Consider the following 21,738-nt stretch of genomic DNA (forward strand, 5'->3'; position numbering starts at 1 on the left):
AGGATGAAAATTTCTACAGACGTCTCTACTTCCATTCTCTCGTTACTATTCCGCTCTGCTTCGAAACCGCGATAGTGAGAACGATTCCGCGGGACGTGCTCCTTCCACCAACGTGCTCTCGTTCAACCTCTTGGGGGGTGCAGCTGTGGGAAGTAACGATGGAAGAATGAAGGAGCAGGCGGCTGGAGGGGAGAGGAGGGGGGAAGGGGGTAAGGAGGAAGGAAGGTTTTGGATTTTCCACAAGGATCCCACGAGATATTCCCTTCCCTATGAAAATGATACGCTTCCCTCCCTCCCTCCCTCCCTCCCTCCTTTTTTATTATTCCGGTCAAATCAAATTCGTGGATCACGCGGAACGAAAGAATGGACGCGTTTCTTTCCTCGCCCGAGGAGAAGAATCCACTCTTGCTCCCGCCATTTTATCGGCCCATCCATTATAAATTTTCGTTCCGGCGAAATCTGTTTCTCCGAAGAACTGTTTCTCCGATCCAATCCGTATCTTTCGTACCTTGAATTTCATTCCTACTCCTCCCGTGACGATTTATCTTGTGGAAAAACTTGTTTCCAAACCGAGAGAAACCGGGCTCTCGAGCCATCGTTATTTAAGATCAGCCGTGGATTCCGACTTTCTTCCCCCCTCTTCCCCCGTTATGATTATTCGTTTCGCAACAATATCCCATTAAAATGTTTAACAAATCTCGCTATCAAGAGTGGCTTGAAAGGGGAGGCAAGATTCCCCTGCCCCCCCTTTTTTTGGAGCTCGTTAAGCTCGAAGTGAGAGCAAGTAATCGGATCGTGGATCGCGTTCGATATAATAGAATTCGAGTCCAACGAAAACGTCTCCTTCTTCCTGCCTCACCTCAAATTATCATCTGGGAAGGAGAAGGATCCCCTGCCCCGATTTTTCGACCGTTCTGGGTATTTTTCTCGGCAGGGGCGCGAAATCGAGTCGGATCTTATCTTTCCCCTCGGATGGAAATTCTCCTCTCCCCCCCCCTTCTCCCTCCCTTTCTTAAATTTTCTCTCGAGGTAAAATAAAGGTCGGCGATGAGGAGAGCGTTATCGATCGAAAAACCATGGAATAGAATTCGGATAGGAAGGGGTGTAATTGAAAGTAGGAGTAGGAAACAAGAGCGTCGCGTCCGGGATGAAGAGAAATGCGGTCGTTTTTTATCATTTTTTCCTCGCGACATCGACGCATTATTCCCGTCATAAGTTATCGCTTTATTACCATCGTCATTACGGTGTTTTACGAGCCACGTGACCGTAAAATATGGCGTCGTTATGAAAAAAGGCTGAGGGCGGGTTGCCCGCTTTCGAGAGATCGCGTAACACGATATCGATTCTTTTTTTTTTTTCCAATCGAACCATTTCCTCGAATTGTTTCAAACACCTTTCTCCTCTTTATAATCCTCGTGTAATTGAACGTAATATATAATTTTTCTTTGTGTATTTGTGCGGGCTCCATCCATAAGAATCATTAGACAACGAGACAAGCACGATTCTTGGAAATCTTGGAGATTTGCTTTGATTTCGACACTCGAGTGAAATCAAGAATGGAATCACGTCAAACGTATAAATAAATTCGATGTATTTTTTTAATACAATTCTACGAAAACCGCGCGAGCGCCGCCAATTGGCACTGCCTCTCAGCAAGATTGCAAAATTCGGATCGGATTATATCGTTTATGCAAATCGCGTTGCGTGTGCCAAACGTGTGATTATCGCAACAACTATTGAAATAACTAGATAAAAAATAATATTACTTAAAAATAATTTCTCCTTCTATTTTCCTTCTATTTTAGAAAAAAAAAAAAAAGAAATCGATTAAACGTTTGCAAGATCGAATTAAAAATTTCGAATTTTTTTCCTGATCGGAGATTATTATTTATCGAAAAAAAAAAAAATAGGGAATAATTTCGAGAGGAAAAAATTCGCGTTCCTTCGGGAGAAGAGATCGCCTATCCTCGGATGAGATTTTAATTCAACTTCGGTCGTTAATCGCGCCGCGTTGGAAACGGAATTAATTAAAGCTGCTTAACAGCCGGGGCCGGGCAATTATTGGATTTACAACGCTATCGTAACCCGGCAGGGGTTAAACTGATATACCGATGAATCGGGGTGTCGCTTTTCCGTACTGCGTATCGAAAATGTGTTTGTGTTTTCTCGTTCTCTCTCTTACGACAACCGCAAATTTTCTCCTCCTCCTCCTCCTCTTCTTTCCTTCCGAATTGATTCCGAGCTTGAATCGCTCGAGATTTATCGTCGTATAATAAAATTAAAATAAAATCGAAAGAAAACAAACGTTATTATTCGCGCGTACGTGTTTTCGTTTATGGAAGTTCGATCTTGACATTTCGTTTTCCAGAGAATTTCATATATGTATATATGAAATTTAACCGAGGAGTGATTCTTGGAAAGGAACGAGTCGTAATCACGCACGTCGAACGTAAACAACATACCTTACGGTCTTCCTTTACGAATACTACGCGTTCATTATCGCGTTGCCGGCCGCGCGAACTGGTAGCCCATTCGTTGTTGGCTCGTCGACCAGTCGATCTAAAAGTCTTCCGTTTACCGCCGTTTTTACCTCAAGTGTTTTAAAATTAACATGTTTCGTTCGTTACCATTGGGAGCCATAGCGATAGCGTGCTCGTTCGTTTGGAGAAGCGAAAGTATCCTTCTTTATCCCAACAACTCGTTGTTCCAGGTAATTTTTCTTTTCGATTTTAATCCGCTTCTTGCACGGCAGCCTCCATGTTTAATCGGATTTTTCGCGCTCGAACGGTGTTTTTTCGAGTCACGATTAATATTGGGACTAAATTAATCGAATCAGCAATCAACGTGGAAAATTTTTTTCCAACGAAATTGTAATCGTAAGGATAATTTTAACGGTAATATTCCATTCTTCGATTTCTCAATAATATACTATTGAGAAATTATTTATAGAAGATGGGGATATTATATATATATATATCCGTTTTTTAAAAAAATGTTCGCTCCAACGTTCCGTGTCGAGATCCATTTCGCCACTTCCTTGGTTCTCGTTGCCCCTTTGTGCGGCTCCTGGTTATTTACCTCTTTCGCCATTTTTCGCGGAAAGCGAAAAACTTGAACGCGGTTTATTATATCACCAGATTGGCGGAAATTCGAAGAAATTGAAGTTTAGCATGTTACGATTCGTCTCGTTCCTTCTCTCTAATTCGAAAGAAAAAAAAACAATTTAAAGAAGAAGGAAAGAGAAAGAGAGAGAGAGAGAGAGAGATTCACAACGATACCTTCGCCAACTTGCTCCCTCCTCCTTCCCCCCGATTTTTTCTCCCTCCTTGAGAGAAGTTGTTCAGCCCCCTAAAACTCGTTCCTCCCCCCTCATTTTCCAGTTCACGATCGGCGTCTCGGTTCCGGTATCCATGAACAAAAGGGGCAGCGTGGTGTTCTCGTCCGCGTTCCAATTCAATTACAAACTTCCGTCCAACTTGTCGCAGCTCGAGCCTACGATAATGTTGGCCAGGCAGGCGAGGGATCTGAATCTGCAGGACGCTTACGAGGCGATCGAGAATTTGTTGGATCGGTGAGTATCGACCCGATTTCCATAGTAACGAAGCGAGGCAAATGGTGGGAGGATGGATGCGAAAAAATCGGGACACGATGATATCGGCTCGAATCGGAGGAGGTAATAATCGTTGAAAATCGGCTACGAGATGAATCGGTAAACATTTGGCTGGAAACGAACGAATAAATTGGTAATTAACCCGGAATCGGGCCGAGATCGTTCGCGTTTTGGCCGGGGTTAATGAAATTCCATTTTCTAGTCGAGGATCATCCACCCGCGACTCGCCACATTCGTGTTTATCGCCGATAAACGCTTACAACGAGCGATTGATCACGAAGAGGAGACGAGGCCTCGAGTGCGTGTCGATATATTTGGCGAACCCAGTTTCAACCCCCCAGTTTCGAACGAATTTTATCTCGTTTCTTCGTCACGAAGAAAATAGAATCACGTGAGATATCTATGAAACTCGAACGATCGAAACGAGGAGGAGGAGGAGAAGGAGGAGACCGTTGTTGGATTTTTCTTGAGTTGTCTGGCACCACAAAACGGTTATAAAGAAGAAGGTTATAACGAATTTCGGTGCGAAATTTGAAAGGAGGGAAAAGGACAACAAAGGATAAACGATTGCCAAGATGCGCCAAGCAACGGTTATCCGATCGCGAAAGGTCGGGGCGTGGCCGATATAGCAGCGTCAAAGCAAAGAGAGAGAGAGAGAGAGAGCTCGAAGCGTAACCTAATTGGGGCGCAGGGTAATTGCTCCGTTTTGGAGGAGATAGAGGGGGCTCGGGGTAGGGGAGGGGCGAGTAACAAACGAATAATTTAGGTTTGGAGCGAAAGTCGGCGCGAAAGTTAAGAAAGAGTCGGCCGATACGAAGTTGACAAGGAGGGCGAGAAATGTCGCGTGAAATGGATCGTTAGCCGGCTGAATAGGGTGAATTTCTCGTCACGAGTTTTTTTACAAGAGATGGGAAGATTCGTGGAGAATTCTCTGGTCACTCCTTGAAGTGTTCATTGTTTGCAAAACAGGCGAGGCTTTGCTAATTTTCATCCCTTCTCTCTTTTTTTTTTGTTTTCTTTCTTCTTTTTCACGTATCGAAACTCGAGAGTATCGTTTCATTGGCGAAGAAACGCGCGTGTGTTTAACGCGGCGGCAGAAACGGAAATTCGAAATTTGCATCCATCCCGGTGACATAATTTTATTCGAGGCAAGCCGTCGAGGATAATGAATCTCTCGGATGGGAACGAAGACGACTTATGCTTAAGAAATTCCCTTTCGCCATTTTATAAAACCGATATCGTGGCGCACGGTTTGCCGAGGGGCTCGCCATCGATTTCCTAAATAAAATTACGAAATAAAGGGAAAAAGAAGGAAGGGGAAATGAAATGAGGGAGACAGAGAGGGAGAGAAGAAGAAGAAGAAGAAGAAGAAGAGATATCGATTAAAATCGAAACGTTTCGTTTTATATGGTTATAGGCACGGTTGGGAGGACGGGAGAGAGTGTCTTCTGAAGACGATTTGCGAACTCGCGGAGACACCGTTTGGCAGGACACGTCGTGACGTCCTCGAGGAGGTGATCCACTTAATTTTAACGTAAGTTGGTTCCGACGAATCGCGCTTTGACTCGTGTACTTTCCGAAACGAAGTTCATTTCTCGAGAAGCTTCCGGTTAATGAATTCCGTTGGAAGTCTCTAATGGCTGTCCTGCCCGCTTACGACGAAGTAAGACGACGGTGCTCGCGTAACGAAGCACGAATACACCGAGATAATGCAGTAAAATCCATGTTGCGACCGGGCGTGGCAACGATTTTACTCCACGATTTTTTCGTTTACTTTTTCTCCTTTTCTTTTCTTTTTTTTTTCTTCTTTTTCTCCTTTTTTTTTGTACAACGACCGACTCGTTCGATCGCCGACAAATTATTCCGGCCAGCACGATTTTTACGCGTTTTGATTACGACGTTCGAGCAGAAAGAATCCATCGGAAACTTTTCTCGACGGGTTTATAGAAATAATCGGAAGAAAGGAGGGGGGAAGCAAGGTCGGGAATTTTACACGGGAATAAAGATTGGACGAGCGATGATATCCTTAATTTAACGATCGAAGGGGGAGGGAAATTGGAAGGGTAAAGGGCGGTAATGGAATCGAGTTAATGGTTGATCGATGATGGAACGAATGATTGGCCGAGCGATCGGCCAGGATCGGAAACCGGGCAGGAATTTGCCATTCCGGCCGCGTGCTCGAAGGAAATTGCAACCGAGCCAGTGAGCGGCTACTTTAATTGCGACCAAGTTAGGCGCGTGCATTAAGCCCCTAATGGAAGGTGTTTCGCGTAGGTTTTCCCTTTGTACACACGGCTCACTGCCTCGAAATTTCTATCGACGTAATCCCGCGCCACCATCCCTCGGAACAATTGCCGGGTAATGCGCGTCGAATATCAATAACAACCCGGTCGGTTTACTTCCCCACACCCATTGGGACGATTGCACTTTCCTTCGATCGATTTTCTTTTTTTCTTTCTTTCTTCCTTTCTTTTTTTTTTTTTACCAAACTTTATCGCCAAACGCTTCCTTTCTTTCCTTCAAATTTCTCTTCGGAAATTTCAACGAAAGAGAAAAATTTTTCGTTGGAAGAAAGATTCCAACGTGCAGGATGCCTCGAGATATCCAAACTTTGCTCTCGCTTTTTTTTCTCTCTTTATTTTGTACTCTTACTCTCACATGTGTGTCTCAACGAAAGTAAGTCCGTTATCCCGAAGCGTCCTGCAACGGAGAAAGAAATGGCAGATTTGTCGCGTGCCACGTGAGAACCGCGTTGAAATTTCTCAATTAGGCCGAGCGAGGACTTGCCAGATTCGGTCAACTCGACTCGCCGGATCGTCGACCACTCGTACCGAGATGCGGAACTGTTGGGAAGATCCGGAGGCGACTGCGTCCTCGCCTATCCCGATTGCACCGAGTCACTGCTCGAAACGTTCACGGAGATCGCGTTCCCCTAGAGGAATGCGTTTCGACGGCATTGATTTCGTCGAACTTTGGAGCGGCCCCCCATCCCACCCCCGTCGATCGATTCGAACTGTGGACAACCGCGTCGACAAGTTGGTCGATGATCCGCTAAATTTTTTTTGTTACAAACGCGTTTATTTCGAGAAGGTGGATACCTTTCGGATATAAGACGTTGGGAGGGAGAAAGAGTGTGTGACTTTATCGTAAAAGAATTTATGGAGGAGGAGTTTGGACGAGGGGGGTGGGGGATGGTGGCACGGTGCTAAGTAAATTTCGCTGTAAGAGCTGCCCTAGAAAGCTCTATGTTTCAACCACGCCATCCCGCTTCCTTCCTCGTAATAATTCGCAATAAAAGAGCTTTTTATAATTGTTATACCGATCCAGATATTCTTCGTTCTCCAGATATTCATACGCGTAATCTCGAGAAATTACCACTCGTTTCTTTTCTAGGACAATCGACGATCGATCTGTTGTCAACGAGGCGAGAAGAAGAATTCGATTCGCGAATGATTATCGTATATAATCTTTTCTTTTTTTTTTCGTTTTCTTTTTTTTTTTTTTTCAAGAACGACAAGAATTTATTACACGACGATCGTACTTGTAGATATCATAAGTCGATCAGATTTTCAACCTTCGATGGAAACGAAGATGCTCTCGACATCTTCGAACGAAAAACGGCGAAAGTCTTAAGTAAATTTCGCTGTTGATGCTCGCTCTAAAACGGGTGGAAACTCTAACCTCCTCCCTCTAACGTCCACCACCCCTCGATACGGTTGGCCGTTGCTTGTCACCATTCTCTATTTTCCATTTTATTCCCCTTCGCCCTCCCTGATTTCTTTCTTCCAACGATTCATCGCGCGTTTGTCCTTCGATAACGTTTCACAGCCTCGAGCTGCGTCCGCGTATCTTTAAACGCTTGAAATTCTTCTCGAGCAATATACTTTTCGTTCTCCCAAGAATCTTGCGCGGATACTTTTCGATCTTTAATCGGAGCGAGGAAATTTTCTCTTCGATTAACTTGGAATTTCGAACGACGTTGAGACGATATATTGTAACAAGGAGTATCAACGTCATTCTCGTCCAATCACTTCCTTCCTCTCCCTCTCTCTCTTTCTCCTCTGGAGGAGAATACTTCTGAAGGAGAATATCACCTAGCGGCAACTTTGTTCGCTTTGTTGCCGTTGGAAAATACTCTTCCCTTCCTTTTGTTTATATATTTCAGTTCCCTTTTGTCACGCCGGAAGTTTGGGGCGCGCGATCTTATCCTTGCCGAAACTTATTTCGCAACTTGTCCCAAGTTGAAGCGTTCCTTCGAAGTAGTCCTTTCCTCTCTCTCTCTCTCTCTCTCTCTCTTGACCGCGATTATACGCGAAAAAGAAGACGAGAAGAAGAAGAAGAAATCTTTCCCTCTCTTCTCTTCTCGCTGGATAGAGCATTCGAGGGCAGAGAGAGAGAGAGAGAGAGAGAGTCGATCCGTCGTCGTTGTCGTCCGTTTGATTCGTTTTTCTGGAAAGGAAAACGATGTTTTTGTCGGGAAAAATGGGAGGCGACGTAGAGAAGAAACGTGGCAAAACGTCAACGACCTTAAAGATTGGATAAAGAAACGGGTTTGTTTTCTCGTCTTGTTAACGAAACGACGATTGAAACCGGTCGTCGACGGGGAGAGAGAGAGAGAGAGAGAGAGGAGAGAAAGAAGAGAGGTCGGTTTGTCTGGGAAGGACGGAAAATTAGCTCGTTCCAACCGACTACAGTCGGTCGTCGGAACCTTGGTGGAGCGCAACTATGCTCCTATGAGTTGACAGATGATACGTTAATTTCGTCGGAGAGGGTGGGCAAGTTGGAGAAGCCCCGACCAGACTGACTTGCGGCCTACGAGTTTCGAGTTGCAGTGCGCGTTTGTGCTTCGCACAGCGAAGCGAAGAAATTACCTCGGAGTTTCGGATCGGAGAAGTTTCTTTCGCGTTTTGGAAGGTGAGTCGCCTCGATTAATTTTCCAACAATAGTCTAATTTCACTTCTCTTTATTAAAAGTTTTTTATCAAAATGTAAATTCTCTCGATCAAATTTTCGATCGATCTTTCCATTCAGGCGATCGAATCCTCCATCGAGAGGGAGAGACTTCTAGGAGGAGGAGGAGGAGGAGGAGGAGGAAATAAGGAGCGACGATGTTTACTCGGACGAAGATGGACTGGAGGTTGTCGTTGCTGTTCCTCGCGACAATGGGACGGATCGAGGCAAGTGAAAACGGGGAAATTCGAGGGAAGAGGCAAGCCTTGTACCCACCGCCCCTCGTCTATCCTCTCGGCGGTGTTTTGAAGGTATTTATCCATACTTGGCAGCGATAAAACTTGATAATCGCTTCGTCTTCTTCGAGGCTGATGGGATTACCGCGAAAACACGCCTCCCCTCGTTCCACGAGGATTTAACTCGCGCGCTAATTTGAATAACAGCATCGTTGCCGCGCCCTCCATTGGATCGGACGGATCCTTGCTTGATATAATTAATCGGGAAATCGTACGATAATCAGATTTCGAATTATCGAAAGTTGTGGTATCGAGCATAAATATCGTTGGATGCTTGTTGTTAACTTGCTTCAAACTTTGTTGTTCCTTTGATTTTACGGGAGAGAGGGAGGAGGTCCGTCTTTCGTTATCCGCCTTTGATTTATCATCAGGTTGTCGATTTTTTTTTCTGGAGAAAGTAAATTAATTTTCGTTTAACAGAGAAAATATAACGTTTTCTCCAATTACGCGTTCGAAAATCGGAAAATTGGAAAGAAAAGTCTCCTGTTTTCCGTTTCTCTTTCCGCCAATTAACGTCTCGGATGTCACGGTACGGAATTAATTGGCAGTTGGCCGGTTGGATCCCTGCTCGAGATGCGCGCGGATCTAAGGAATACGAAGTAAACGGAAAATTTGTCGAGGGAGTTTAACGCCAGCGACTTAGTTACGCGGCGTCAGGGATTTAGGGTGTGGACGTGTTCGCTTGCAAGTAACCTGGTGGGAAGGAAACGTTTTCCTGTCCTCCATCGCGCCGATAATTGACTCGTCCTTTTATTTATTTTTATCTCTCGTCGAGCGCTTTCATTTTCTCGCGTTTTACAATTTCCAGTCGAAAAGGAAACTTGGAAAAAGAAATTGGAAGAATTTCGGCGGGGTTCGGGTCACCGCACAGGTGGATGCTTGTCTTAAGCAGGATTTCGAATCGTTCTCCCTCGATCGACGTCACCCCCGACGGTTTCCACGGCGTAAAAGTGTTTGATTAGCAAATTTCCAAGCAACAGGAACGACTATAAGGCAAATATTTGGACGTTCGCCTTGGGGAGAGGCGGGAGGCTGGCGTGAAATAAAATTCACCCAGTTTCTGGGTCAGTATGTATCTAAACAGGCGGAGCTGCACTGCGTCAAAAGCGCAGCTTCAAAGTGAGAAAGAAAAAGGAGGAACGGGTGAAGAGAGCGGGCGCAAAGAAGAGACGTTGGGCGGCGTTGAATTACTTCCATGTCTCTTCGCCCGAGCCTTGGACGGGCTTCAAGCCTTCCTTCTACCTTATCAGCAGGACAATTACGAAGTTGTAGCACGCGTCGTTTCACTTTTGTGCACGGTGAAAACGACGAAAGGGTGTTCTCTCAAAAACAGTTGAATTGAATTTATTTAACCATCCGTTTTCCACGATCCTTTTGGATCTCGCGTGTCATGCAACGCGTTTCAATGGGGACGCGAAGCTGGCAAGGGTTGGAAAGACGCGATGTTTACATGCACAAAAGTACACACACGATCTCGAACGAACGAACGATGTGCGAAGTGAGAATTTCAGGCAAGAATCTCATCAACGGAGGACGCGTGGTTCGAACTCTCTCGTCTGGTTTTAAGAGAGAAGGATCTTCTTTCTTATCGCGAAAAACAGAAAAATAAAACATTTACAGCAGGCTCGAGTTAGAGATAATTCTCGAGTACGTATGTATACGTACGAAGTGGTGATAGTAGGAAAATAAGAAGGAAAAAGAGAGAGAGAGAGAGAGAGAGATGGAAGCTAAGAAACGTGAGAGGAAGAAAGGTGATTCAGCGACGCCGTAATATCTTTTCTTGGAAACGAATGAGGGTTAAGCGGTATTCGAAAAGTTGAGAGGCGAAGATCTAGCCTCGCCGAGGTGAGCTTCAAATTTTCCTTCCACCAGTTCTTTCATTCTTTTGTTGGACTTTATCCCGACATAGATTGTATTCCCATCTTCGTTTTCATATTCGTGGAAGATATAATGTAAAAATCATAGGGATGCACAGCGGTAGAAGAAGCCATTTTTGTTGCACGTTTGATTCCGTTTCCGCTAGTTTTTTCATTTCGTTACGCGCGATGAGATTTATCTCTGTTCGGGACAAGACTTGAAAGGGAAGAAAAAAAAAAAAAAAAGGAAAGCTATCCGGTTTCTTTCTTCTTCCCGCCCGTGTAAATTCTTGCAAAAGTTTCTCCTCTCGCGAGGTGGAACTTCTTCCTCTTTTGATAATTCCTTCCGATAATCGTTTATCAACCATTCTCCGAGTGCTTAACATAATTGTACTCGAGAACACACACTTGCTCGTATAATATTTTCACTTGAGACGATCGAACCAAATTTATTTGATTGCACGATACAATTTCGATTACTTTTAATTCTTGGAAATTGTTGAGCGAAAATTTTTATCGTAAAAAATTGGATACCTTGCGTTCATACCTTAAGAATATTGTAAGAATATCATCTCGCTCGAATTTATATCACGCGTTGAAATCGCGTTGTTTTCGAGACGCAAGGAATCAAATTCATCGTGCGTTTCTAAACTCTAAGCCTTTCTTTATCGCATTTCTGTCAAGCTCGTGGTGGGGTTCGCGATGCCGGTGCAAGTATCGGGCCAGATTTTGTCATACGGCCAAAACATTCAGTTTCAATACATGTTGCCAAACAACGCTACCTTCTTCACCAACTACTTCGAAGACTCGTCGCGAAGACGACGACGACGTAGAGTGAGTTGGAGCGAGAGGGTCCCTGTATACGACGTTCTTCAACGTGAACTTGACATGTAAGTGCCTTTAACCTAGAATAATCTTCGACCAATCTTATATCGAATGATGGATAAAAAGTAATAATAATAATAATAATAAGAGAATACTAGAAAAATTTTTTCCATCGAATAGAATAAAAATAACTCGTTCCTCGATTAATCAAATCAACATCTTCGATATCATTTAAGATTTATATATAAAGATTCGTCTAAAACCAGAGAAGGAGAGATCACCATCAACGATTAATAATTCGAAGCGTTTAAAATTCGCGTTAATAACGAACGACGCTCTTTACAAATCGTTCCGTCGCCTTTGTCATTTTATCGCTTATTGATAGTTAATAATTAATTCAACGACGACTCTTTCACGATTTATGAAAATATTTCGCCGGCCAGAGATGAATGTATAATGCGTGTTATCGTTGCGTGTATAGGTTTGATAAATAATTAACAGGGCGAACAATTCAGATATATATATAAATATAAATTCTATAAATTCTATTAACTTGTAACGTTGTAAATTTAATCGTATATGAGATAATTGCGTTTAATTGTTGACGATATATGTAATAAAATTGTTTCGATTAGATGGTTGTCTAATGTAATGCCCTGCATCGTTAATTATTAACTGTTAACGATCATTTCCAGGCGAAACGTGGATGGGAGAGCTTGCTTGAAGAAAAATATCTGCGAGGCTGCATCGACTTCGTTGAAGGACGAGGGATTGGTCGGCGAGTTGTTGCACTTGTTGTTGACGTAACACGGATCGATAGAATTTTTATTTATTGAAAAAAAAATGGATACTCGGCCCTCTCCCCCCCAAAAATTCTGAATTCCTCCGCTGATCGTATTGAAAATCGTGAAATCAGAATTTTTTTTTGGGGGGGGGGGGGCGGGTGTTTCTCTGCTTCTGTCACGCGAAACGAAATGAGATTTTCGTTTCAGACCGGGCGAAGGAGACGCTTTCACGATGGACTACGAATATTTAGAAGCGGCCACGCTTGGAAGAGGGGGGAAGAATTGCTCGATGATTTATCCCACGTGCCCTCCCGGCCAAGGAATCTTAGACAGAATATCCACGATTTATTGAGCATCGACAATAAGATGTTACCGTTGTACATTATACAGACACAATATCCATCATTATTCGTTCGAGCGCACTCTCCACGCCTCCATTTTCTTCCTCGACCCAGTTACACCCCGCCCGGGTCACGGGGCTACGCTTTTCCCACCGCCCTTTTATCAACCAAACTTGCACTTGCTTCTCGTCGTTTACGTTTCCATACGCGATAAACACGTCCAACTTTTTTCCATTTCCCGTCAATTAAGAATGCTGGGACGAAGTAATTTCAACCCCGTTCTATTTATTTAAATATCCACGCTCTTTGATGATCCATCGCATCACACCGTCTCTCCATCGAGTTCGTTTAATCGATCGTCCCCTCCTCCTCCTCCTTCTCCCCCTCCCCGCGTTCCCCTTGGACTTGCATCGCGTTAAAGAAGAGATTAATTCGACGAGAGGGAGAGATAAAAAAAAATATATATATATATATAGAGAGAGAGAGAGAGAAAAGAAAAGGAGAAAAGAAGGAGAAAACTTTGCACTTTAGCTACAGCTCCGGGATTAGATTCATAAATATGTTGGCGAGACGGGCGAGAAGATAGGTGTGTTGCGTAGGATAATTTGTTATTAAACCCCGAGTTTTAAGGGTATTTTGGATGCGCGCAATGGAGTTATTTCAAGCGAAGCGAGTCGAGCCAAGGTAGGTCGGTTTAAACAAAGTTGATTTAACCGGGAACGCGATGGTATGCGGGAAACTAAAACACGCGAATTTTCTTATTTCAACATCAACTCGCACTCGCTTACTTTTTCGTCTTTGAAATCCTCGCTCGTGCCTTCTTCGCTCTGTTTCTTCCTCCCCTTTTTTTTCTTTCCTCCCCTCGCCCCTCCCCCCCCCCTCGCCCCCTTCCCAAATCGTGTATAGTTGACTGCATTTACACCGCCAGGTTTAATGAACCGTTCGAATATAAGCGTTCGTATATGTACAGAGAAAATACGGATTTTCAAAAAGACACGAAAGCTCGGCGAAACGAAACGAAACGAATTCTTGCTTCTCTCTTCCATTCCAACAATATTCGATGATTGAATTTGTTGAAAGAAAAAAAAAGAAAAAGGAAAAAAAATATCGAATAAAAATTTAATTTCTCCTCGAACGAGTGCAACTCGTTCGATTCGATTCGATTTCGATCGAAATTAATTCAAGTATAATACCGGATATTCTCGAATATTTGGAACAACCAAGAAACGGAAAAAAAAAACGAAAGGAAGAGCTTGGAAGGAAAGACGGAGGTCGCCAAGATCTCGGCGAATAGGGGGGAAAAAGTCGTTAGTGGCAGAGGGGGCAAAGCACCGTTATCAATAACCAAGAGGAACGCCGGTTCCGCCCAACCGTCTCAATCCCATCGTGCGAGGATTCGTGGAGGACAGGCGAAGAATATTCGGTGCAAGTTGGAGATTTTGGCCGAGAGCCCGGCGTCCATTGATTATGCGATTGTTGTTCCGGGCCATCCTCTGTCTCACCCTCGTTACCGCGGCCCAACTTGTGACCAGACCCACCAGATCTTTGTCGTTTCGGAAGGGCAGCTCCTTTTTTGTGAGTAAAGCCAAAACTCTCTTTAATCGAGTGATCGATCCAAGATCGATGGATGGATTATAAACTATTTATATATATATATAGTTCGCGATATAGCTTGTTTCGTAAATGGAAGAAATTTTCCAATCTCCTTTCTATCTTTTTTTTTTTTTTTTTTTTCGATCGAGTAACTTCGAGATTTTTCGAATTATCTTAGACGAAACCACTCTCTTCGTTTGTTTTAAATACGAAAGGAAATTTTCCGTCTCGTTTGCGCGCAAGGAAATTAATCCGTGTTTTTCTTTTTTTCTTTCGCGAGTAACGAATGAAGATTTGCGAAATCGTTTCGTTCTCATAAAACGTAATTTAATTTCGCGATAGTTTGGGTCGAATGGAAGAAATTTTCCTAGATTTGTCAGTTTTAATACGCGTTGCTAATCCTTGGATCGTCGAAAGATATCACTTCTTTACACTTTTCTCGGTATCTTATCTCTCTCTCTCTGTCTCTCTCTCGTCCCTTAATCGTCCGTGAATCGACGCGTTCGGGCATAACGCGTTCGAAGCCATAATCTGTTGACCGTGTTTCTCCGTGCGACGTGATCCAGTTTGCGGTTGTGGGAGAAAATTTATGCGCCATATGTGCCGGTGGATAGAGGACCACGACTAATGTAAGTCGATCGTTGCGCCGTATTTTCGCCTTAAAAGGCCGCCCCGAGACGACGAGCCCGAGCAACTCTGTAATGGACCGCATTAATGCACGATGAAGTTGCCCCTCAACGTAATTCGTGGATCGGGCTAAAACGTATCGCGAGTATCCCGCTCGAATCCATTATCCTTGTCGTGCTCGAATTTATCTACTCTCGAACGTGACCCCGTGGCCTGCGATCGTCATCCACGAATCGAATATCCGTTTTGCTGCAACCATCCACCAAGTTTCCGCGAATAATAACAACATCGATAAATTCTCTCCAATGTTTCTCTTCTTCCGTGTTATCCTCCCGCGTTTGTTCAGAGCGATGGAATTCGAAGAAAGGAGGGAAAGGAAAAGAAGGTTATACCGTCAATAATTTTCCAATCCGCGATGGGATTAAGAAATTAAATTAAATTTTCTCCGCTCCCCGTGGATTCGGTGGTAATTGTTTACGATTTTGGGGGCGCACCAAGGAGGAGGAATGCACCAGGTGCAGGCGCCGTTAGATTGCATTTCGTGCTTGGAAGAATTATGCAATCGGTGATGATCCAGTGCACTTACGATACCGAGTGGAACCGTATCGTGGTATCGACGGTGCTGCACGTGCACTATACACCCACCCTCCCCCTCCCTCGTACGTAACGTACGAGACAGCCGTTGAATTCCAGATCACCGTCCATAAATCGATACACACACACACACACACACTTCCCCGTACACCCCTCCCTCTGTGTCCCGCACCGTGTGTTCACGGCGTGCAATAATAAAGTGCAAAAATGCGGTATCACGTTGCGCTTTATCGGATACCGTGGATCCCGCTATCGATATTCGTACTCGATGCTTATGATTTATCGGGGAATTGATTATTTTCGAATTAAATTATTCGCTCGTGGAAGAATCGACTCGACGAGGAGAAACGAGGGAGTTTTGATTGGATAAGAGAGTAGCGTGTATTTTTATTTTTTTTTTTTTTTTCGATAGAATTATCGTTAAATTTTCAAATCGCGACTGTATTTTCGAAACGTTTAATCACACAAATTCGAAGGGGGTAGAATTTCGCACATACTTGTGGAACTGGTCGGAAGAAAGCAACACGGGGAGCACGATTATGAAGAGGATGTAAAAATCGGAACCCAACCAACGATTTATCATCGTTCCCCTTTTTCGACAATCCTACGTTCATACGTTGTGCAACAACCCGTAGGGGAAGCTGCAAGTGTTCCATCCTTATTATTTCTTTCTTGCTTTCTTACGAATCTTGGAGATTCAATGGAACACGCTGAGATCTTTTTCGAAAGGAAAAAAGAAGCGAAACTGTTCTTTTCGCCTCGTTTCTAATATCCAAGAAAGTCGAGGGATCTTTGACAAATGACTTGCGGTCAGATTCGGGAGCGACACCTTGCGCTTCCTTCTGTTTCGTCGGCCACCACCTGAACGATATATATATACAGAAACAGCGAGGCAAGCAACACCTGCCCCGCCACTTTGCCCCGTGTTTCCTTGCCTTTCAAACGCGACACACCGTGAGCGGTCGTAGATCGAGTTTACCCTCTGCATCCTGTTGTCGATTCGAAATTGAAATTTCGCGCTGGATCACGCCGGACACACACGTGTCCCTTTTAGTTTCTCTCTCCCTCTCCTTTTTCTTTCCCTTTTTTTAACTTTGTCCACTCGATATTGGATACTGGATGAGAGGGCGCGCGCGCGCGCGTGTGTGGGTTCCTCCTTGCCGTGATATTGGATTATTCTCAAAGTCGTCCCCCCGCCCCGGTATTCTTTCCAATATGAAATTTTTAACCTCCGGGAGTGCGCGTTTTCGATCATGCCCCACCGGTATAACTCACCACCAGCCTAGGCTGACCTAAACCGCAATGAAAACTGCCGAATCGATCACGAGGCCGCATCCATTCCCATCACGTATCATCGGCCGTGCGCAATCAGGCTGTCCAACAATCGGGCCGCGCCCGGCTTCTCCGTGACCGTGACCGTCCTCCTTATTTCCGGGGGCGATTCCTCTCGCTATTAGCTCTCGCCGAATGAACGAAGCAATTTCGAATCGACCGAAATATCCGAAGAAAAGGGAAGAGGGAGAAAAGGAATCGACGATCGAGATCGATGGGTCTTCTTTCTGCTCCGCAGTACAGGGTGAACTTCAAGATCTCGATGTTCCCCTACACGACCATCTTCTCCCACGCGGCTGGTTTCAAGCTGGTGTGGCTGCTTCCAACCGGGTCCGAGATTACCAGGTTCGTCAGGTCCGTCAACGACGTTCACCAGGCCGCGGAGATCGTATACGAGAGGTAATAAATTATTTAACAGACCGGTGAATAATGGATCCGTACATCTGGAACATCTCGTACAGCCTAGAAAATGCCCTTCCTCTCCTCCCTTCGCTTCATCCTTCTCGAAAAGTCGCTTCTTCGCCTCGAACTTTGGCGAAGAAAGAACACCATTCTCTGAATTGTGTAACTGGTGTAAAACAGGGGAGGGTAAATTGTGGTTGCAGCCACGGATTCGACGGAAGATCGTGCTTGTTGAAGAATATCTGTCAAGCGATGGAGTACGTGAGCCGGAGGGACGGGGTGATCGCCAAGATATTGAAATTGTTGGCCGGGTAAGGGATATTGGTATCGATACACGACATCACGATAGGGATTAACAGTAATAAATTTTCAGATCGTACGCGGGCAACGGCACCACGGGGAGCCCTGTTTACTGCGACGTTCACGTTGGACGCTGCCCCCTCGACTTGATCGGCGTCGACTATTTCAATGAATCGAGTTGACTTGGTTAATAAAAGTTAATAAAATCATTCTCGACACAGAGATGGGAATCGATCGATAATCGAGATTTATTCGAATGTACATAACACCTCCTCCTCCTCCTCCTTCTCCAGTTAATCGATGCGACGATGAATGGAAAATAAATTTCCTGTCGCAACCTGTCCGTCCCGAACGAAAGGTAAAAGTGAAAGTAAAAGTACACCGAACCGTGAAATTTTCTTATTTCTCTGGTCGTCCAGGGGACGGGGGCGAGAGGGGGGGGGAGGGACGAGAAGGGCGGTGTCCACATTCCTCGGTGGACAAGAACGGTTATATAATTGCATCCGTGTCGGCAGGCGACGCGTTAACGAAAAGCATTAATTTAGAACTGTCCTGCGGTTTTCTTCTCTCCATGGAGGGAGAGGGGAAGGGGGTGCGTGCGCGCAACTCCCATATGCAATTAACAGCAGCTCGTTCCGCCGCTATGACCCGCGAAATGAGGAAATAAGTGTCGCCCCCGGTGAAAAAGGGCACTTCTCCTCTCTTCTCCCCACGTCGGCTGTCCAGCTTTTCGAGAGAGAGCAGCAACACATTCTGTGAACACAGCGTGAATTAATATAAACGTGCATTTAAAAGTACGATGAGCGAGCCATCTTCTCTCCATCTCCTCTCTCCCCTCCAATATATATTTCATATTTCTATCCCTATCGTCTTGGAACGCGGTCCTCGCCAATATCGTCTCGACGTGGATGGACGATATTTAAGTTTTCGTTACGTGTTAACAAACGGTGATGCGCCAATTTTTTATTAAAATGATTCTGCGTAGAGACGATCGATCGTCGACTGATCGTACAGCCGAAAATTTTGGCGAAGAGACGGGCGATAATATCGCATATACATTATTTGCCGAACGAATTGTCGAACTGTGCGGCCGATCTGTTCATTAGACCCGCGTGGAAGAACACGTTCCCGTTACACGGGCTCTGGAAATTGGTATTGCGCGTTTGCCCGAGGAACGAGGACGGTCAGTGCGGAAACAGCGTTCCAACCGCGTTACGATACCTCCTTGGGTCGTCTCGTTTTAGACGAGGGGGAGGCGTTTGTTTTTTGGTTTGGACGGCGGGGGTGGCGGCATCGGAACGCACGGGAGTCGCATCGCGGCGGCGCTCGAGGGATGCAAGGCATCCGAGATCTTTTCCTCGTCTTTGCGTGCCTCCATTTCCTTGCCATCTGCGTTTCTGGGAACGCGATCGACGCTCCGACCACGCTGTCCAGGCGCAAGAGGTACTTGATTTTTCCGGAGGGGAGTAATATGCAGGTAGGTGGTGGTAAAATTTTATATTTTATAGTACGGTATTATGGTAGCACGGCTTGATGCTTCGTTAATGGTACAATCTAATTACCATTCCCTTCGAATTTGGTTTGAAGTTAAGACGTATCCTGCACACAAATAATTATTCGCATTCGTCGCTCGTCTTTCATTTCACACTCGTCTTCTTTTCCAGTTGGTGTATTGCCTGACGGTGGGAACGTACGTGAAGGAGAACGACGTTATTATGGGAATAACGGCAGCCCTGGCCTGGGAGTTGCCGAGCAAAGTCGACTCGAAGGTGTCGAAGTTGCTCGATCGACAGAGCAGAAGCGTCATGTACCCGAAAATAGAGGCTCTGCTGCAATCGTGAGTAAATTCGTCGCAAATCTCTTCTTTCTTTAACCATCCTTCTTCTTCGACCATCCTTCTTCTTCGTTCTCCATCGAGATCATTGATCAGCATTAATCTCTCGATCGTCGAATTCCTCGAGATTAGCCCTCGAAATAGGGGAGAGTGTGCACACTTCCATCCTTATTTCCGCTTTTCCGCTCTTTCTCTTTTTCTGGCTCGATCCAAAGCGAAGGCTCGTTTCCCATTCGTCTTCGAAGCGTGACGTAACATGCAAATGGAACCCTTTTTTTTTCCCACGGCCAGCCACATGCAAATGCGCGCAGAAATTTTCATGCGGAACGTGCGAGAATAACGAAACAGAAAGAGGACGTCGCTTGTTTGATTCCGGCTGTGTAACGCATTCCCTTTATTTTCGTGATTCGTATTTAAATCGTGACGCTGTCGACACATCGGGCCCCCTCGAATATTAAATAAGAGAGACAGAAGTAATAAAGTGAATTATTCAAAAGGTTCTAAAAGGTGTCGTTTAAACGTCGTTTAATATCTTCCTTTGGATAAACAGTTTCCGAAAAAAAAAAGAAAAAAAAAGGGAATACGTTTTTAAACTTTCTTTTGCTGTATTTTTTCTTTCTTTCTTTCTTTCTTTCTTTCTTTTTTTTTTTTTTTTTCCCCACCAACAAACGAACGTTTAACGAGATCATCTGAAAGGATGATATCGATATCTCGCGAAATACTTTCTACTCCCTATCACCAGGAATTTAATTAATGCGAGTCGATTAACATTCCTCGTTACGACTTTGCTCGTGAAAGTTTCATCATCGATCACTTTTATCGATCCATTATCGGGAACACGATATCCATTTTAGATACCCTTTGATACTCTTGCGCAAGTGTTTTAAACGAAGATTTGTCCGCAGCACGGGTCTGGATGGAAGAGCTTGCGTGATGAAGGCCCTGTGCGAGGCTGCCCAAAGGAGTCCACAGGATGTTGGAAGAGGGAGCCTGGTCCAGGAGCTGCTGCACGCCATCTTTACGTGGGTATCGCGTTCAATTCACCGCTGACATTTCGATTATTTATCGGCGCTGATAATCCTCCCTTGAAACCTTAAAAGTAGATTAAAAAAGAAGAAAAAAAGAAATAATACCTTTTACATCCAGAGATATCCATGGCAAAGAAAGATCCATCGGATCCCTATATCGAGATTGATATTCATAATTAATAACAAATGCAACGTATGAATATGAAACGAAACAGCGATACCGAAATAGTAATTATACGTGGTTAATATTCATCAGAATATTTCATTCAGAATATTTACGTTAATATTAACCGAAAATCCATCCGAATTCCGAAGAAAAAAGGGAGCGCATTCTATATATATATATACGTTCTCTACTGTTTAATAACTGTGTTCGAAGCAGGGATAGCTAATTCGAACCGTTATTCAATGGCAGCGACTATGAAGCTAAAACGTCTGGCCAACGACGGCGTATAATCAATTAAAGGGATTAATCAACCGAAACAATTGAATCAGGAGTAATGTCCCGGATTCAGGTAACCATCGGTTTTGGCAAACCGATCCGCTCGAGTTCCCCAACGAGTCAATGCTGTTGCGCTTCGTCCATAATTTTTCACCGCCCTCACTATCTTTCCCCTCCTTTCTTCCTCGCCTCGTCTAAATATTTCCATTCGAGGAAACTAATTACTCAAATCACGAAAGAGTTTTAAAGGGATTAGCCGCCATCTGAAATCGAATCTCGTCCATTCTTAAAATCCCTTTTCTTCCCTTCCTTTTTCTTGCAGGTTGCCAGGGGACGGTGGCCGTTTCGAGCGATCGGAGGATCGAGCTTACGAGCACGCGTACGCGAGCGGAGAGGATTGCAACCGGCTGTACCCGACCTGCCGCCACTCCATTTACGACCTCGAGTTCTGAGGCCCGCGACCCGCAATTGGACGCTATTCGTATGCGTGCGCGAACGTTGAAACGTGCGCCACCCCTCTCTCCCTCCTCCTCGAGCTCCTCTGCTGGCCGCTCGCCCGCTCCACCGACTTTTCCACCCGTCGCCTAATCCCCTCGTCCAATGCTTGGGTGGGTCGTCGCTGCCAAAGTTGCGCGCATCTTCGTGTTTCCAATTTTTCCAACTCCTCCTCGCCTCGCCTCGTGACGTTTCACTCGCGTGGCTTTGGCGACCGTTTCTCTCGGGTGAATGAGTGAGAGTGCTCGAATTTTCGAATGCGAAAGTGGATAGATATTCGATATTCGATATTCGATGCGGGGAAATGGAAATTTTTGGAAGGGATAAGAATGGCACGGTATAAGATAGCGCGACGCTATCTCTATTTTATTGGACACGAGCGAAACAATTCGGGCAATTAAAACTTGTGAGATTAAATTATTTCAGCGA

The 21,738-nt window shown here is 44.8% G+C and overlaps 4 protein-coding genes across 7 annotated transcripts; all 4 read left to right on the forward strand.

Annotated features, from left to right (window-relative positions):
• Nucleotides 1-2,494: 2,494 nt before the first annotated feature.
• Nucleotides 2,495-6,926, forward strand: LOC100864066 (uncharacterized). The gene is made up of 4 exons (XM_012493700.3): nt 2,495-2,710; nt 3,381-3,571; nt 5,028-5,144; nt 6,381-6,926. The coding sequence occupies exons 1-4, from the start codon at nt 2,612-2,614 to the stop codon at nt 6,544-6,546; spliced, it is 573 nt and encodes a 190-aa protein (XP_012349154.1). The 5' UTR covers nt 2,495-2,611; the 3' UTR covers nt 6,547-6,926.
• A 1,370-nt stretch (nt 6,927-8,296) lies between these two features.
• LOC100864219 (uncharacterized) lies at nt 8,297-12,743 on the forward strand. Its single transcript, XM_003690420.4, has 5 exons — nt 8,297-8,524; nt 8,641-8,870; nt 11,396-11,601; nt 12,232-12,339; nt 12,529-12,743. The coding sequence occupies exons 2-5, from the start codon at nt 8,718-8,720 to the stop codon at nt 12,671-12,673; spliced, it is 612 nt and encodes a 203-aa protein (XP_003690468.3). The 5' UTR covers nt 8,297-8,524; nt 8,641-8,717; the 3' UTR covers nt 12,674-12,743.
• A 1,981-nt stretch (nt 12,744-14,724) lies between these two features.
• Nucleotides 14,725-17,751, forward strand: LOC105736200 (uncharacterized). 4 transcript variants are annotated; one of them, XM_012489847.3, is made up of 3 exons: nt 14,725-17,207; nt 17,414-17,521; nt 17,584-17,751. In XM_012489847.3, exons 1-3 carry the CDS (start codon nt 17,023-17,025, stop codon nt 17,690-17,692), a joined length of 402 nt encoding a protein of 133 aa, XP_012345301.2. In that variant the 5' UTR covers nt 14,725-17,022; the 3' UTR covers nt 17,693-17,751. The 4 variants fall into 4 exon arrangements, with proteins under 4 accessions (XP_012345301.2, XP_086763458.1, XP_086763455.1 ...); XM_086907332.1 differs by having other exon boundaries at nt 16,886-17,207; nt 17,270-17,521; nt 17,570-17,751; XM_086907329.1 differs by having other exon boundaries at nt 16,886-17,207; nt 17,270-17,521.
• A 1,092-nt stretch (nt 17,752-18,843) lies between these two features.
• LOC100864458 (uncharacterized) lies at nt 18,844-21,384 on the forward strand. Its single transcript, XM_012490787.2, has 4 exons — nt 18,844-18,987; nt 19,175-19,347; nt 20,250-20,366; nt 21,137-21,384. Exons 1-4 carry the CDS (start codon nt 18,844-18,846, stop codon nt 21,264-21,266), a joined length of 564 nt encoding a protein of 187 aa, XP_012346241.1. The 3' UTR covers nt 21,267-21,384.
• Nucleotides 21,385-21,738: the final 354 nt, after the last annotated feature.

This window comes from Apis florea, unplaced genomic scaffold (genome assembly GCF_048593485.1).
Source record: "Apis florea isolate Af1SG1 unplaced genomic scaffold, ASM4859348v1 contig_1615_pilon, whole genome shotgun sequence".
In the NCBI taxonomy this organism is placed as follows: domain Eukaryota; kingdom Metazoa; phylum Arthropoda; class Insecta; order Hymenoptera; family Apidae; genus Apis; species Apis florea.